The 18,115-nt window shown below is 30.7% G+C and overlaps 2 protein-coding genes across 2 annotated transcripts; both read right to left on the reverse strand.

The window, feature by feature from the left end:
- Positions 1-211: 211 nt before the first annotated feature.
- On the reverse strand, positions 212-2,038 carry LOC147816342 (uncharacterized). The gene is made up of 2 exons (XM_087150395.1): positions 1,762-2,038; positions 212-1,602 (listed from the first exon to the last, which is right to left on the reverse strand). The coding sequence occupies exons 1-2, from the start codon at positions 2,036-2,038 to the stop codon at positions 212-214; spliced, it is 1,668 nt and encodes a 555-aa protein (XP_087006521.1).
- A 144-nt stretch (positions 2,039-2,182) lies between these two features.
- Positions 2,183-5,385, reverse strand: LOC139425465 (uncharacterized). Its single transcript, XM_087150407.1, has 2 exons — positions 5,131-5,385; positions 2,183-3,655 (listed from the first exon to the last, which is right to left on the reverse strand). Exons 1-2 carry the CDS (start codon positions 5,383-5,385, stop codon positions 2,183-2,185), a joined length of 1,728 nt encoding a protein of 575 aa, XP_087006533.1.
- Between the last annotated feature and the right edge of the window lie 12,730 nt (positions 5,386-18,115).

Below are 18,115 nucleotides of genomic sequence, written 5' to 3' on the forward strand. Positions count from 1 at the left end.
TTACAAGAAACGGTGGCGAGGATGCTAAGACAAGGAGGCCAAGTTGGCGCTATATTTCTGAGATACTGAACATCCACCCGCCGTTGAATTATATTCAATAAACATACAAATTAGCATAACAATAGTACATAAACATATTCCAATATAAAATTTACAAAGATTGAATAAATGCTGTAGGTACAGATAATGAGTAAATTAACATACATCTTTTTTAATTGTCCAACGGCAAAATACGCAATTTACTAATACTACGTTTAACAATTCCCTTGCTCGTTTTAATCTCTGCTACTCTGACCCTTCCATCCGTTCCAGGAAATAGTTTTAAAATTCGTCCCAAGACCCACTGATTTACAGGAAGATTATCCTCTTTTATTAAAACCATCGCATTTAAATTTATGTTGGTTTTCTCTACCTTCCATTTTGTTCTTTGTTGCAAATTGTTCATATAGTCGTGAGACCATTTAGACCAAATGTACTGAACAATTTTTGTCAACCTTTGCCATCGAGAAAGTCGGGTTTCCGATTTATCCAACAAACTTGGTTCAGCTATGGCAGTTATAGATCTTCCAACCAAAAAATGCCCTGTAGTTAGAACATCCAGGTCATCAATATCATCTGACAAAGGTGTTAATGGCCGAGAATTCAGGATTCCTTCGACTTGTGTTGTTATTGTAAGGAATTCCTCAAATGTTAATTTTAGATTTCCTGCAGCTCGTTTTAAGTAAAACTTAAAGGATTTGACCCCTGCCTCCCAGAGGCCCCCGAAATTTGGAGCTCTGGGAGGAATAAAATTCCAAACTATCCTTTCTGATGCCAAATAGGATGCTAGTTTTTCGACAGGAAATCTAGTTAAATTCTGCAATCGCTGCAATTCCCTACTAGCCCAAACAATGTTTTTTGCATTATCAGATGATATTGTAGCACATTTGCCACGCCTAGCCACAAATCGCTTTAAGGTAGCAAGAAAAGCATCGGTTGTTAAATCGGAAACCACTTCTAAGTGAATCGCCTTGGAGGCTAAACACACAAATATTGCAACATAAATCCGTTGGAAATTCCCTTTTCTCTGGTGTTTACATTTAATTTGGAAAAGGCAGCAATAATCAACACCAGAGTGCAAAAAAGGATAATTAGGGTTTACTCTTTCTCGAGGCAAGGTTCCCATAAGTTGATTTGTCTCAAGGGGTTTATGTTTAAAACAAACTATGCACTTATGAACAATTTTCCTAGCTATCAATCGACCACGAAGTGGCCAAAACCTTTCTCTAGTGCAACATAATAACGCTTGAGGTTCTAAATGGAGATTCTTGATATGCAAATGAGTCATTAACAATTTGGTGAAAGGATGGTCTGCAGGAAGTATAGCTGGGTGCTTTTGAGAATAATCCAGAACAGCATTATGCAAACGACCACCGACTCGGACAATTTGATGACCATCAAGAAAAGGATTTAAAGAGTTAAGTTTACTCTTACCTGAAAAAGCCCTGCCCTTGGAAATAGCCTCTATTTCTTCCTTAAAAGCGGATGCTTGTACATTTCTAACTAAAAAGGACTCCGTCTCTTTAAGTTCATTAGAGGATAACTTACCAAATCTTTTGTTACCTGGATTTTTACAGTTGAATATGAATCTGAAAGCATAACTTAAAACATTCAAAATTTTAGTATAATTATTGCTACGATTTAAAATATTGTCAATTAAGTCAAGTTTATAAGAAGTTAGAAGTATTTTGGCAAGGGGTTTCAGTTCCTGTAAAAATTCACTGTCTGAGGAGACCTTTTCAAAATCCATTGGAACAATATTCAGTTCTTCTTTCAAAAAATCTGGTCCGAACCACCAGAGTTCATGGGAGGAAATTTCCGAAGCATTCAGACCACGAGAGAGGACATCTGCAGGATTTTTATCAGATGCAACGTGATTCCAATGGCAGTTCTTAGTGAGTTCTTGTATTATTTTAACTCGATTGCTGATAAAAGTCTTGAGTTGATCAGGTGACCGTTGAAGCCATGCCAACACAATTGTAGAATCTGTCCACAACATTATTTCTTGAATGGGCAAGGTTAGAGACTTAAGAACCTTGTTCAAAAGCTGTGCCAATAAAACATTGGCACACAATTATAAGCGAGGGATCGTGATAGGTTTCACTGGTGAAACGCGGGACTTGCTGCACAAAAGTCTCGTATATTATGTTGCTCCCGAAATTGATTGCATGTACAGAACTGCTCCATACGCAACGGCTGATGCATCGGAGAAGCCGTGAATCACGATTCCACTCTTCTCCCCCACGTGACGAGGAATTTGCATGTTTTCAATAGCAGGTAGAGTAGAAACAAAACACTGCCAGTCCTTAGCCATTGAATCTGGAAGCGGTTCATCCCATTTCAATCTGAGTATCCAGAGTTTCTGGAGAAACAATTTAGCCTTGGTTAGTATGGGACCAAGAAATCCAAGGGGGTCAAACAAGCGTGAGATGGTGGATAAGACCTTTCGTTTGGTGTAAGAGTCATGTATATTTACATCTACCTTGAAAGTAAAATAATCTAAATTTGGGTTCCAGATAACCCCAAGGGATTTAATGGTATTAGGTGGCTCACAAGAGAAATCATATGCTTGGTCTTCTAATGGTATAGAATTAAGAAATTTTGGAGCATTAGTGCACCACTTATGTAAGTTCATACCCGCTTTTTTAAACAGGTCCCCTAATTGTTCTTGTAGTAATTGAAATTCTTGAAAGTCTGAACTACCTAACAAAATGTCACCCATAAAAGTGTCTCTAATTATTACAGCAGCGGCTAAGGGAAAGCTATCTCCCTCATCAATGGCTAATTGTTTAATAGTTCTGGTTGCTAAGTAGGGTGCACAAGAAGTTCCGTATGTAACAGTGTTCAGTTTGAAGGTTTGCACTGGGTCACTCACGCTGTTCTTCCATAATATCAACTGTAAATTTCGATGATCAGGGTGAATCAAAATTTGCCTAAACATTTTAGAAATGTCAGTAGTGAACACATATACATGTTGCCTGAATCGTAAAAGTATTGAAAATAAATCTTGTTGAATAGTACCGCCCTTGTACAAAATATCATTTAAAGAAAGACCCGATGTCGTTTTGGAGGAAGCGTTAAATACCACCCTCAACTTAGTGGTTTTACTATCTGGGCGAAGTACTCCATGATGAGGTAAAAAATATGAAGCGGTTTTATCAAGAGGTTCTACAACTAATTGCATATGCTGCAAGTCAGCATATTCCATTAAGAATAATTTATAAAGGGATTGCAACTCCTCATCCTTCGAGAATTTTTTCCATAATTGATTTAAACGCATTTCGGCAACGGCTTTAGAATCACCGAGCGAAGCGGGATCCTCTTTCAAAGGCAACTGTACTATGTAACGCCCTTCATGATTTCGATAATGAGTATTTTTATGTTGAGTTTCGCATAACTCAAATTCGACACTATGTTCAACAGAGGGCTCCTCAACAGTTTCTATATTCCAAAATGCTTGTAGCTGTTTATCAAGGCTTTCCGAATTTATATCTGAACTAAGCGTTAATCCACAATATGCTCTATTTGTACTATTATCGGAGCTCCCCACGACTATGTAACCAAAAACAGTTTCTTGAAACAACCAATTACTACATGCCGATCGAAGCTTATTTGGCTTTAAAATTTCAAAAAAGAGCTCGCAACCTATAATTAATTCTACTTCTTTTTGTGTGTTGGATCAGCCAACTCTGGATCAGCCAAATTAATGTCCGATGGAATCTTTATATTCGATACTTCAACTGGATTAATTATCGTTAAATTTGTGATTGAAGGAACAATTAAAAATTCTAAAGATGTTGAAAAACTCCCACTATTGTTTTTAATTACAGTGGTTACCCTTTGTTTGATATTTACTGAAATATCGCTCAATCCAGAAACAGAAGCATTTATTTTTTCCTTTTTCAACATTAAGTTATTAACTAATTTTTGTTCACAGAAAGAAAGATGAGAAGCGGAATCCAAAATCGCTCTGCATGGATAATAGTTTCCTAATTCATTTCTAATATAAACAACTGCAGTAGGCAAGAGAATATTTTGTTTCTTTTTTGATACTAAATAATTTGAAAAAGTGTTTGAATGTTCTTGTGGGAATGAATCATGCACTTGCGAGACAGTTGTTTGATCGGCGCCTGGCATAGTAGAAACTGAGGAGGTAGGAGGCGGGGAAGAATTCTCATAAATATGCAGTAAAGTGTTATGGCGTTTTTTACAAACGAAGCAAGAATTTTTCGATTTACAGTCTTTAACTTTGTAATTATTCTTGAAGCAATGAATACACAAATTTAAACGTTTTATTTTATTAAATCTATCCGAAACCTTCATATTTTGAAAAGTGTTGCACTTATAAATCATGTGTGGTAATTTACAGATTACACAAGAGTTGGGATTATTATACGAATTCAGGAAATATTTACTCTTATTAACAGTTAACTTATGTTTATAATTTGAAGTAGAAGCTGTTCGACTAATACTATCAAGAATTTGACTTCTTTTTTCTAAAAATTCTAAAAACGTATCCAGTTCTGGTATTTCATTTGATGCGATAGTTTGTTCATATTGTTTTCTAGTTTCTCGATCTACCTTTTTCAAAATGATGTTTAGCAAAAGTATGTCAGACAAATTATTACGATCAAAATTTAGAAGCTTCAAAGCTCTGATATTTTTCTTTAAAATATCTACCATGTTTCTAATATCTCTAGCTGATTCATTTGTAAGTTTTTCAATTTCCAATATTTGATTTATGTAAGTCTCAGTGAGGAGACGTTTATTCTCAAATCTATTTTCTAATGCTTTTAAAAGTGACTCAAAAGAATCGTCAACAGTTTCCAGACGTTTAGCGTCGCCAAGCAATGACGCTTTCAAATAATGCAATTTTTTAGAATCGTTTAAATCATTGTTTTTAGTTATAATGTTATCAAATTGTGATTTAAAATTGGGCCATTCGTCAAATTTACCGTGAAATACCGGTAGTGGTATCTCAGGGAGTTTAATTTCTAGTTTTGTTTTCGAATCAGCCTGAGATATTTCATTTTCACAATTATTTATTGAAGGTTTAATTATCACAGAGTTAAGAATATCTTTAATTCTTACCTCCAAAGCTTCGAGTCTGTCTATTGTTCCTTCTAAATCAGTTTCTATTTCAGTTATCTCAGAGTCACTGATATCTTTTAGACCATAATATTGATCCTTCAATTCATCAACTTTTTGATATAATTGTTCAACACGCTTAAGCTTCACTTCTAATTCAGTTGGATTATGTTCCTTCGTTTGATCATTGTATGTTTCTAATTTCGTTATGGTACCTTTGACGGCACGCTTCGATCTATTTAGTTTTTCTTTTTCCATCTCCGGTTATTAAGGATCACTAATGTTCGATACCAATTGATTGATTTCTATGCGCTGGTTCGTTTGTTAACAATAGAATAAAATAGCGATTGGACTGTATTAAAGATTTTATTATGATTGGTGCTACGAGCACGCTAAGCTATAATAGCAACAACTAATTTTCAACTGACTGGGGTTACAAGAAACGGTGACGAGGATGCTAAAACAAAGAGGCCAAGTTGGCGCTATATTTCTGAGATACTGAACAAAAACTACTACTAGACCATTTGAGAGGAGCCAGAGATTTGATAAGTTTATTTATTACTTGCCAGGTTTAATATATTTTATTTATTACTTGCATTATTTTTAAGCAGATAAATTTAATAAATAATATTGATCAAAATGTAATAACAGCTTAAAGCATAGTAAGGTTTTTCCCAATGACTCAAGAATTTCTCCATTTTAATCTTTAAATTGGAGACGATGTACTTTATTTTTAGAAGCTAAGTTTACTTTTTGATTTATGAAAGAAATTAACAGTTAATAAATAAAATATTAGTTCAAATGATATGAAAATAAAAGATGAATTATAAAGAGAAAAGAAAAATATTTGGTATCAGAAATTAATTCACTACTAGACCATTTGATTGAGCCTTTTATTAACTACTAGACCATTTGAGAGGAGCCAGAGATGTGATAAGTTTATTTATTACTTGCCAGGTTTAATATATTTTATTTATTACTTGCATTATTTTTAAGCAGATAAATTAAAAAAATAATTTTGATCAAAATGTAATAACATCTTAAAGCACAGTAAGGTTTTTCCGAATAACTGAAGAATTTCTCCATTTTAATCTTTAAAATGGAGACGAAGTATTTTATTTTTCAAAGCTAAGTTTACTTTTTGATTTCTGAAAGAAATTAACAGTTAATGAGTAAAATATTAGTTCAAATGATATGAAAATAAAAGATGAATTATAAAGAGAAAAGACAAATATTTGGTATCAGAAATTAATTCACTACTAGACCATTTGAGAGGAACCAGAGATGTGATAAGTTTATTTATTACCTGCCAGGTTTAATATATTTTATTTATTACTTGCATTATTTTTAAGCAGATAAATTAAATAAATAATATTGATCAAAATGTAATAACAGCTTAAAGCATAGTAAGGTTTTTCCCAATGACTGAAGAATTTCTCTATTTTAATCTTTAAATAAGAGACGAAACACTTTATTTTTAGAAGCTAAGTTTATTTTTTGCCTTCTGAAAGAAATAAATAGTTGATGGATAAAATATTAACTCAAATGGTATGAAAATAAACGATGAATTATAAAGAGAAAAGAAAAATATTTTTATCAGAAATTAAATATTCTGTTACCTCATGGGAAATATAATTTAAAAATGTATTTAAAAAATCTTTTATTACCCATAATAGAGATTTTTATAATTTTTCACTCGTTGTAAAGCATTTTCCCAGGTTCAGTATCATTCTATATATATTCATTTAGTACATAGTCTATAAAAAATCGAAATATGTAGCCTAATAACAAAATTATAAAATGACGTTATGTGTTAAATTTTTTTCTTACCATATTATCTTGTTTATTGAAACCATTATAAATGCAATAATTTTCAAGCAATACAACTAACAAATTCCCAGGGATTTTGCCTTCTTCACGGAAACTCGGATGTCTGACTACGAGATACTTCAGTGATATTTTATTTATATTTTAGTTGTTTTATTCAATCAGACATAGATTATAACACTGATTGATTATCTAAATCACCTAATATCACTTACTTTGATGCAGTTTAACCGATTCTAGATCCTGTGTTATTAATTTCTTCACTTAGCTAAACTCTGCAAATATTTTACTTCCACATGCTTATCTATATTACAAAAAACACAAATTCGTATATTTTAATAAAATAGCTGAAATTTTATTTTACTGTTTTGTCAATAAAAGGCGTAAGCAAAGTCATATAAAAGTTGGGAAGAAATGAAAGTTTAAAAGCAATAATAAACAGTTTTAGATTTTTGTTTTAATAATCAAGTCTTCATTGACGCAGGTAACGCAATATTTTAGAGTTATATTTTTGCTATATTTAGCTATATTTTCTACAGGTTTTTATACATTTTATAATTTGTGTTAGAATAAAGGACATAAAATGGTTGTCCCCAAGAACAGAAATTTTTAATTGTAGGATGATTCCATAAATTATTTGTTCCAAATATAATTTCCAATTATCAATAAAATGCATCTAAATTAAATTGTAGTGTATATAAATTAAATTTTTTCATTAAAATTTGATTTTATGTCTGTGTTTAAATAAAAAGTTTTGCAGAATTTTTATGTTTCTTACTTTTGAAACTTTATTTTAAAAAGAAAAATAAAGAAATATCCAATAAGCGATTAAAACGATCACGAAAATTGAAGTCATTCAAATTTCCGACAGTTGGTCACCGTAGCGAGCAGGGTCACTTAGTAACATGTACTAGAATGATAAATAGAATAAAAAAGAAGATAATAATAAATAGAATAAATACAAAACTAAAATTGTCCTTAAAATTAAAAAAAAAAATAACATAACATTCACTTGAAATTCATGATGCATGAGCATAAATGTTGATAAGGATAGATTTAAAAATGAGAACAATGCTCTCCTAATAGTTATTTAATAGTTACTATTCGAAAGGAATCTCAACGTGAAAAGTATAAACTAACTATTATCCGGAAGACTAGTAAAACAGAAAATTTCTCTCATTAACAGAAGAGAATGTCGAATTCCTTTATAAATGCTCTTGGAAACCAAACAACCAAATGTTCTACATTACAATGTAAACATTTATAATAGTTTCGGCAGATGCCCAAGTGTGTGCTGACAAGCGTAGGGAAACAGAAAGAAGCAAACCTTTCTAGGTCGTAATCCTGCAGGCCATCGAAGGTCAGCGACGCGGAAAACAGAAACACGGGGGCTGTTTTCGACGGCTAAAAACTCTCTGTTAGCGTAAAAAGAAAAATAGTGAGAAAAAAAAAAGAAAGGAAACATGGACGGAGAGTGAGGTTTCATTATGTTTTAATAAGAATTGTGTCGATATCATTAGAGAATGCGAAGCGGAAAAGTATACGCTTGCAGCTGCTTGGACTTCGCATCGAAAAACGGTGAAAGGGGTCAACTGCAAATTATTTTCAGATACTCAGATACATATTTTAAAAAAAACTAAATGTTAGTCCTTTTAGCGTAAATCTAATTTTTTATTGACCTTATAATTTACGCTCTTACTTTATATTATTGATCTCATGTTTAATTTAATTTTTTATTGATCTTATAATTCAAGATCTTAAAATTTTTATTTTTTAATTTTACAAAGAACTTCTGAATTGTAATTAAGCAAATTTAGCGTTGCATATCTACAACATCGTTAACTTACTTTAAGAGTTGCTAAAGAGCTTTTAATCCACAACAATATCAATAACTATATTTTATTGAATAAATAATCCCAAGAAACTGGAGCGGTCAGATATTAGTTGATAAAAAACTCCTTGCTTTAAAACTATGCAAATTGGAAATATTTCACGCCTTTAAAATAGACGTGCATTTTTAGGACTTGCCAGATGAGAATGATAGGAAACAAAAGTGATTTGAGATTTTAAAAAAAATGATACGTCGCTAACGAGAAAAGTAAAAGAAAAAAAAAGGTGAGGAACAGAACTATTAAAACCACAGTAAAAAAAATATGAAAAAAAGGTAAAAAAACAGAACAAAAAGGACCCACTGTTGCTGAACGGTGAAAATGCATTTCCAAGCGTTATGGAAAGATCCAGAGGAACTAATGTCATTAACAAGGTAATCAGCACAAAAAATAATAACAAAAAAAGTAAATAATTAAAATAAATAAATAAATAAAATTCCAGGAGATCAAAATGAGCCAATGGGAACTGGTGGTGGTTGTTTTTCATCTCTTTCTCTTTCGCTTTTTCGGCTATTGTGGTTTTTCTAGTTTTGTTCTTCACCTTTATTTTTCCATTTTTTCGTTGGCAAATTTGCTCTTTTATTTCAAATCAATTTTTTCTGGCAAGTCTTGAAAACCAACGCTTAATTTTGAGCACTTGAAACACGTATACTGTTACTTCCAATGTGTATATTTTTTTAAGTAAATGTAGTTTTTAATCAATTAAAGCCTTGTTGCAGAATATAAAACTAGTTGAGTTACTATATGCAAGATAGAGATATATAAGATTAAGATTGCGATGCACATGATTGCAGTTGTTTGGAGTCGCTGGCGCAAGAGCTAGTAACTTTAAACTAACTGATTTATCAGTGACTAGCTGATTCGCCAATAACTCCAATAAGTAAAATAAGCCATATTTGTATTTTTGTTAACGAATCATTAATTAACCATAGTATTCGTTACTTCAAGTTAGTTAGATCAGGAAGGAAAGAAACAGAAAGAATTTTAAAACTGAAAAAAAAAAAAAAAAACGAAGGTATTTATGAAGTCGGAAAACTGCTGTAAATAACAAAAAAGAACAGAGATACAAGAAAATAAAATAAAAACTGTCTATAAAATAACGAATGGGCTTAAAGAAGACCAGGATCTGGAGGTCCACTTATTTTCTCAGCAAATGGTAAGAGTAGAATATTATGCTTAATGCGAAAAAATAATCATTGGAGTTCAGACCAATTAGCAAATTTTCCATCCAACCTTAACACCATGGAAACACTTTACCCTGACAGCTTTTCTGCTGCAAGAATACAAAGATAGACCTCACGCTTCAAGCAAAACCTCAAAATGGCTTACTGATAGTGGGATAAATATTTTAAAGCAGTCCTTGTTGAATCTGTGCCAAGACATCTTCAAATGATTCTTAATGCAGAAGGAGAAGGTATTCACAGCTCATTTATTTGTATAACACTATGTTAAGCTAACATATCTTAAACTGCATTTTAATTTTTGACTTTTTTTATTTAAATAAGTTTTTTTTAAAGTTATTATTATTATTTTTTTTTCTCTGTACTGTACTATCATTGAACATATTTTCAGATTGAGTTTCAATTTTCACCATGTTAAATTAAATCTTATTGCATTGTGTGAATTGCCACAATCAAAATCTATTGCCAAATAAAATATAAAAAAAATATCTCTTTTCGACTAGCTAGAATAATTAAAACGCTTCGACAGTTTTGTGTTCGGTGATGATGCAGGTTTTAATCATTTTTTGACGGCTACAGGAAGAATTCAGCGCAATATTTTAGTGCTGAAGTGCTAAAATTTTCAACTAAAAATCAACTAACAAAATTTATTGCTATTATAAATATTTTTTCCTCTTTATGATCTAAATAAACTAACACAAATTAAAATAAAATGAATAAAATCATATAATAAAACAAAATATGAAATAAAAAATAAATTTTTTTTTTTTTAAGCGGAGAATGAGAAATAATAGTATTTTTCTCTCTTATAAAACGTAGATTATATTTTGTACTAAAAGCTTATCATCACCCAATAATTCCCCAACGTCTTTCAGAAATAACCCCTACTACTTTTTTTGTTATCGGTTTGACAAAAATAATTTAATTTTCTCTTCATCCTCCTCGAAAAATGTAGATTTATTTTTATTTTAATGAAAATTTCATGGTGTTATTTTTTTTAAGTATAACGATTATTTGAGTCTTCTTCAAGCGATATTTTTCTTTTATTGATTTAATTAGTTCATCTCATGCTTAGTTGCTGAGAATGTATTGAGTTGTTATTAAATCGTTTATTTAAATATCAACCATTTGTGATTCATTTTAAGGTATATGCAGCTTGCTATGAGATAATTTAATGTTCATCGGAATCTTCTCACATGGCATAATTAAACCTTCTAAAAGCAATAAGACCATTGGCTAGTCTTTGACCAATGATGATAGGTTATCTTAGTGTTGGTGCTACGTCACCTGGTGTTAATCTGGAATCTTTCAATGCATGTGCATACAGGATTAACCGCTTACCCAACTACGTTGCTAAATAATTAAAAAACTGCAAAAAGGAAAAAAAAAAGGATTTAGCTAAATTTTTTCGAAAAAAGAAATTTAAAATTATATATCTAAAGTTAATAATTATTGTGAGGAAGGAATTTCCGACATTACCAACCTTCAACTATCAATAAGTATCAAAGATAGAATGTAGTTAATATGTCTTATATACTAGTGAATGGGAATTTAATAATTGTAGTGGTAGTTACGCTACATTACTCCCCCACTAGAATTTGTCTGTGAAAGAATTTGATAAACGGATACAACTATCTGATTCATTGTTGCTTTTGTGAGAAGCTTTGAGAGCTGTATTAAGATCACCGGACATTGAGAGTTAATCAGGAGAACTGTATTAAGCTCACAGTCGTGGTCGTTGACATAAGCAGTTGAGAGCATGCCGGCTGACGTTGAGTGTGATTGAGACTGAGTAGCCACAGCGTGAGGAGGATAATATCGCAGTCACAAATAGCAAGTCAACTGTTCGACGTAGACCATTTGTCAAAGTGAGCGTGTCTGTCAAGGTAGGCGCGTTTAGACGTTCGCCGGTCACCAATGTGAGGCAAAAGTTATCGACATTGTCAATTTTCATCTACCAAAAGATTACTCAAGATAGAATCGAGTTACCATATCTTATATACTAGTGAATTGATGTTTAATAATCGTAGTGGTAGTTACGCCACAATAACAAATCATTTAATTTTTTTAAAATATTTCTTGAAGAATCTATTGAAGTCAAAATGTCTAATTTGACTGAAAAATAACACTATATGATGCAACTAAATTACGTCCTAAGAAAGAATATTCTTACGCTTACCTATCAAAAGAAAATTTAAGCTGGTTTTCAAAAGCCGTGCAGTTTAATTTTTTTTTTTCATTTAAAGAATTAGCTCAAATATGACATTCTGTGTTCCAAAAATATGAAACTCTACATAAAAAGACAAGAATCTTTTTATTAAATTAGGTTTTAGTGAACGTGTTTGAATATCATATTATGTAGCATTTATCTCGAAAATAATTTAATATTGCATAATTTTCACTTCCTGCAATCTTCAAAAATTAATGAACGCTCGACTAAATTCTTTTTTAAAAAAAAATTATGTTTAAAGACTTTCACATAATGATATTAAACTAATGAGTTGAAGTACTGAAAAAGTACTTTTCTAATGACTAAAAACTGCAAAAAAAATTGTCTTTTAATTTTTTTGACATCCCATCTGTTCCATCAAAAGAACCGCATTTTTCGGTGTCTTAATGCTTTTACAAGTTATGTATGGCAAAACATAACAGGAGAAAAATATATTTCCCGAAAAATTAAAATTAAAGACATCTTTATTTTAATTTCCTGCTTTTTTGTATAACAAATGACTGTTAAATGACACCGGAATATTTAATTTTGTAGCCTGGTGGAACATTAAAGCATTATTAATTTGAGCTAGCTTCACTAGAGTTCCGTTTATCATTCCTTTTTTTTCACTTCTTTTTTACTTAGTGAATAGAATGAAAAAAAAAATGAAAGATAATAGCTCCTCAGAGAACCCAAGGTAATTCGTAAAATATTTTTCGAGTGTCGCTAACTAATGATCTTCTTAATTAAAGGGTTGATATTTCTTTAATGAACTTCAGTAAAATAAGTAAATCTGGCTATACGCCCAAATTTGTTTAATAAGAGGATATTCCATACTTGAGGGAGAAATTTATTTTTTATGCAGGCTTATTATCTTATAGCTGGATGAGTATGCTAATTACTACTAAAATTAAACTTTTAGATGAAACTCATAACTATTTTAACTTTGATATATCTTTATTTTACTTTCTTAATATTAATATGTTCATTTCGAATTGGACTTTTATCTTAAAACTCTCTGCCTGTTTAAACGATAATTTCTTTTAATGCTATTATACCTCAACTTTTAATTGAAACTAAGTATTTTTAATGGCATTTAGTGCTTAATGTTTGGGTCTGGTGGGAAAATTTGGTTATAAAGTCAGTGCCTTTTTGCTGGATTGTAGCTTATGGAAATTATTAAAAAGGTAACCCTAATGACCCCCCTTAATTAATACTCTCTGTAAAGAAATCCTGATAATATTCTTAATTTTTTTTTTGAATATGTCCATTTGTGTGTATGTGTGATGAAGTGCATCATACACATGTGAAATAGTATTTCTTATTTTTCCTTGGAACGTGCTTCTGAAAGAGCAAATAAAATCATTTTTTACCAAGAAAATAAAAGAAGAAAGTAGTTTGAGGGATAAGACATATAACTTATAAAATATTAATTAAAATACTTATCGTGATCCTTAGATTATTTTCCATACATCGTGATACTGATTGTGGACCTTAGATTATTTTCCATACTTTGCCAAATTAAACCCTACATTCAGTTCTAACATCAATATTAACATATTAATTGTGTCACAAGCACATTTTATCAGCAATATTTCTTGAATGCTAAATTTAGTTCATAACTGCTAGAAGCTAAGATTAAGAATTAGCATTAATTCAAAAAGAGGAAAAAAATTAAAAATTGTTACTTTAAATTTGAATTATAACTACTTGGTTATCTTTTAGTGTTTAAGATACGACAGAAAAAAATTCAGATTATTTTTTGATAAATTTTAACATTGAAGTACATCTCTAAGTGTAAGTGAAAAAAAAATTTAAGCTTTACTTTTTCTTACTGCTGCAGTTTTCTAATCGTGCACACTGCAGATAAAATTAACACAGAAAATAGTTCGTTTAATGGCTCATAAAATAGAGAATTAAACCTTTTAAAAATATCATTTATCTTAGAAAAATTGAAATAAAATATATGTATGTGATCTTTTGTTTTCAATGCTAGTCGTAAGACAATTTTTGTCAAAATAATTAGAGCTAAATTGCACTAAAATACTGGATTGGATTTAATGGAATGAAATCATAAAAATTGTAATTCTGATCTAAATAGCAAATTTTGAAACAGGATGAAATATAAATTAATACAAATAAGTGCATATACACGCATAAAATGTTTGAATTATATATTCGGTTGTTCTGAAAGTAATTTCTCTTTTTTTTCCTAAATGATGACTTAATTATACTTTTGACAACAAATCGCATAAATATTAATCACAGCTAATCGCATGATCGTAAGTCACATAACCTTTAAAGATTTTGACAGCTGATAAAGCAAGGTTTGCTTGTGATAAAATTCGATTGTTTTTACGGATTAGCTCTTGGTTGGTCCTTTTTTATAATAGAAATTTTTTTTATCATTGAAATTTTTATTATTGAAAGGATAAAAATGCTGTTTAAGCAGGAAAAAAATACAGGATGTGTATGGAGTAGAGACTTTAGCAGTAAAGCTGTGCTAAAACTTGTTTACAAAATTTCTATTAAGATGCACCACACCAGTTAAAGTTAATGAACGCACAATAAGCACATTAATTGATGCCAACCGAAGTCAGAAAACAGAATAGAAAATATTTATAAATTTGATAAAATTTCCAAAGTTTTCGTTGTCTTGAAAAATTGATTTTCGTTTTTCTTCTAATCCAAACATTTTTCTGAAAATATCAATGGCTTGAGGAAATTATGTAAATTGTACCAAAATTAAGTGAAATGTAAAGTAAGAAACGCAAATGATTAGAAATGATTGGTGCGCGTGTAACCATTGCACACGTTTATTTGAATCACTATCAGTAATATGTAGAATAAGTTTAATTAATTTCTGACGATTTTTTCCTGGTGCTGCAATTTTCTCAAGCACAACTGTAATTTTTAACCCTTGATTGTGTAAAAAATGTTTCAAACAGTCTTAAATAGAGTAAATTATAAGTCACTTTTCAAAATGAGAAGTTTCAGAATATGAAAAGCTATTTTACACTGAAAGTCGAGGTTATATAGTGTGCCTATTAATGAGTCCAGAATTTTAGAGATGTAATTAAAATATGACTGAGTAGTTGAAATTGCATTTTGAAACAAACTTGGTAACATTAAATGGAGCATATGTGGAGAGTCAGCCAAAGTTCTCGTCTGAAAGAAAATAATTTATTTACCGAGCAACAAGTAGCTTTGGTTTTAACGACCGGTGTTTCTCAAATTTTGAAAAGCTCAATTATACTGCTCACGTCTAAAGTATTAACTCAGTACAAAGTAAGCTTTTCAAAAGGAAAGTTAAAATAAATAGCGGCTGTTTATTAAGTTTATGCCAAAAATTTTCAGACTTGCGTTGAAGTAGAATTCGCTCTTAATTGAATGTGATTCGTCTTTGACTGCATTAACGGGATTCTTTTTCGGTAAAAAGAGTATGGGTTAATTCTCTGGAGAATATTCCTAAAGCAATCGTCTGCTGAAGTTGGAAATAGCTCGGTAATAATTCTTTTTAAAGAAGTTCTGTGTTGGAGAAGGATTATATTCTTCGATTTATTTCATTTTAATGCCTTTTTTCAGCTCCGGGGATTAGTTTTTGTTTTTAAACATTTTCTTCCCCTCAGTCGAGTTGCCTAGTCTTTTTCTTAAGATAAGAAACATACAGTAAATAAAAAAAAGCTTTTTAAGGAATTAAACTGTATTGCTAGGTTCTTGGCATTTCTGTACATTTTAAGAAGTTTTTTTTCTTTAAAAAAATCTATATAAAACTGAAGAAATAACTTGCTGTTTCATGAAATAAGTAAAAACTTGTTTGTTAGGAACTTCCATCAAAAATGCGATTAATCAGAGGAAAGAAAACGATTTTTTAAAAAGACTCTAGAGAAAACGATTTTTTTTTTACCTCTTAGTTCTCGTTGCTTTTCTTCAAACTCTGACGTAATGTAATTATGTCATGATCGAGATTGCTCTTAAAACTCTAGATTGATTCTTGACATTTTTCAAACAATGTTTTACTTCCAATTTGTTCCTTTTTCTTCATTTTCTTTATTATTTGCCACCCTAGGCAGAGTGCTTTCTACTATTTTTCCGCTATCAAACCATTAACTTGTTGGAGAGCATTAAGACGTAGCGAAATCAAATGGAGAGGAAATTCACATTTGAAAGGTTTAAATTCCAAGAGTTTGTTGAAGTCAAAAAGCTTTCTATTTGAGTTCATTCTCTTCATCTTCTCACCCTTCTCCTCCCTCTACCTGAGTGACATTGCCTTGCGAACTGTTGAAGCGAGTACCGAATAAAATAACGTTTAACACTTGAATTATTTCGATTTCTGTCTGATATCAACAAAGTTTATTAAGAACAGAGAAATAAATGAGTAATGAATTGTCCGGATCATTTTCGCACCAATATCCATTGCTTTATCTTTAGATCCTTTGATCTTTGTTGCAGTAGCTGTTTGACAAAATATTTACAAGTGTAAATAGATCTAAACCATGAAGTTCATTAGAGCATCTAATTCAAACAGAATGTGTAGAAACAAATAGATAACTTCAGAAACATATTGGAAATATGGAAATCAAATGAAATTTTCTTGTCCACTGGTAGTCAATTTAATAGTTGATATATGCATGAATACATTTATTGCAACGCAAATAAAAGTTCAAAATATTTCATTATTTAGTATATTATTTGTAATAAATAGTTAAAGATATATAGTTCGCTATCTTTGACTTGGTTACTTTAAACTAGTGCCATTAAACGCCATTAAACACCACTTTCAATTATTATTAAATAAAATTATTATCCCCTTTGTTTCACACTAAACTCTAATCATTATTAAAGAAAATATGCATGCTAAGCGTTGTAGAAAAAACATGCTAATCATTGTAGAAAAAACATGCTAATCATTGTAGAAAAAAAACATGAAGACATATTAAATATTGATGAACATCTCCAACAAAAAGGGCTGTATATGGCATTGTTTGAGTAAATTATTGTATATCTGTTTTATAAAACAAATAAAGTCGTCCGATTCAAAGCATTAATTTAACAAATTGATTTCTGTTATTGAATGTCGGAATTGTACATTACTGAACTAAAATCTGTAAATGCATGAAAACTTTTAAATGTGTGAAAAAAGAATTTGACGTAATTTGTATACATTTTGCAAAACACGTTCAAACACTACGAATGAGTGGCTCCCAACACTATTTTGTTCAGTTTATTCATTTTAATTAACTAGGTGCGAATGAACTGAACTATCTGTTATTTAAGTCTCGTGCCACTGAGTTTATTATGTTACACTCCACACCAAAATCCTAATATCTGAAAGGCACTGGGTGTTTCCAAAAAGTTAAATCAGACTTTTAACATTGACCATGTTATAAGCACCGTATTTCATTTTTTGGCTCATGCATCCGGAATCAATAACACGTTTTATCAGTATTTCAGCCTCTAATTACAAGTAACTTTCTGCACTATGATATTTGGTATATTCGTTTTAATTAACTAGGAGCGAATGAACTGAAGCACCTGTTATCCAAATCTAGTGAAATTATGTTTAATATGTTACTCTGCACCAAAATCACAATTTCTAAAAGACACTGGGTATTTACACAAAATTTAATCAGACATTTTATATTAGCCAGGTGCTAAGCACCATACATCCTTTTTTGGATAATATGTCAGAAATTAATAATCAACCCACGACCCATATAACGACCTGTATAAACCCTTAGGTTGGATTGTTTTCAGGATCCTATATGTTAAGTAACATAATACGGTGGAGGATAATATTTTAATTTTCAACCAGGGAATCAAAACCACTAATATACAACAGTGTAAAATTGTAAATAAATGTATAAATACATTGGAAGCGT

Source organism: Parasteatoda tepidariorum, chromosome 1 (genome assembly GCF_982258835.1).
Source record: "Parasteatoda tepidariorum strain Cologne lab strain chromosome 1, Ptep-v5.0, whole genome shotgun sequence".
NCBI lineage: Eukaryota > Metazoa > Arthropoda > Arachnida > Araneae > Theridiidae > Parasteatoda > Parasteatoda tepidariorum.

Bases quoted from the DNA above. Each gene is read 5' to 3' on its own strand.
- LOC139425465 (XM_087150407.1), bottom strand. From the start codon at position 5,385: ATGGAAAAAGAAAAACTAAATAGATCGAAGCGTGCCGTCAAAGGTACC. The intron at 3,656-5,130 runs GTAAGAATTAAA...GAAATTTTAAAG, and splicing joins ACAGACTCGAAGCTTTGGAG to CCAAATAAGCTTCGATCGGC.
- LOC147816342 (XM_087150395.1), bottom strand. From the start codon at position 2,038: ATGTTGTGGACAGATTCTACAATTGTGTTGGCATGGCTTCAACGGTCA. The intron at 1,603-1,761 runs GTGAATTTTTAC...GTAAAAATCCAG, and splicing joins TGAAAAGGTCTCCTCAGACA to GTAACAAAAGATTTGGTAAG.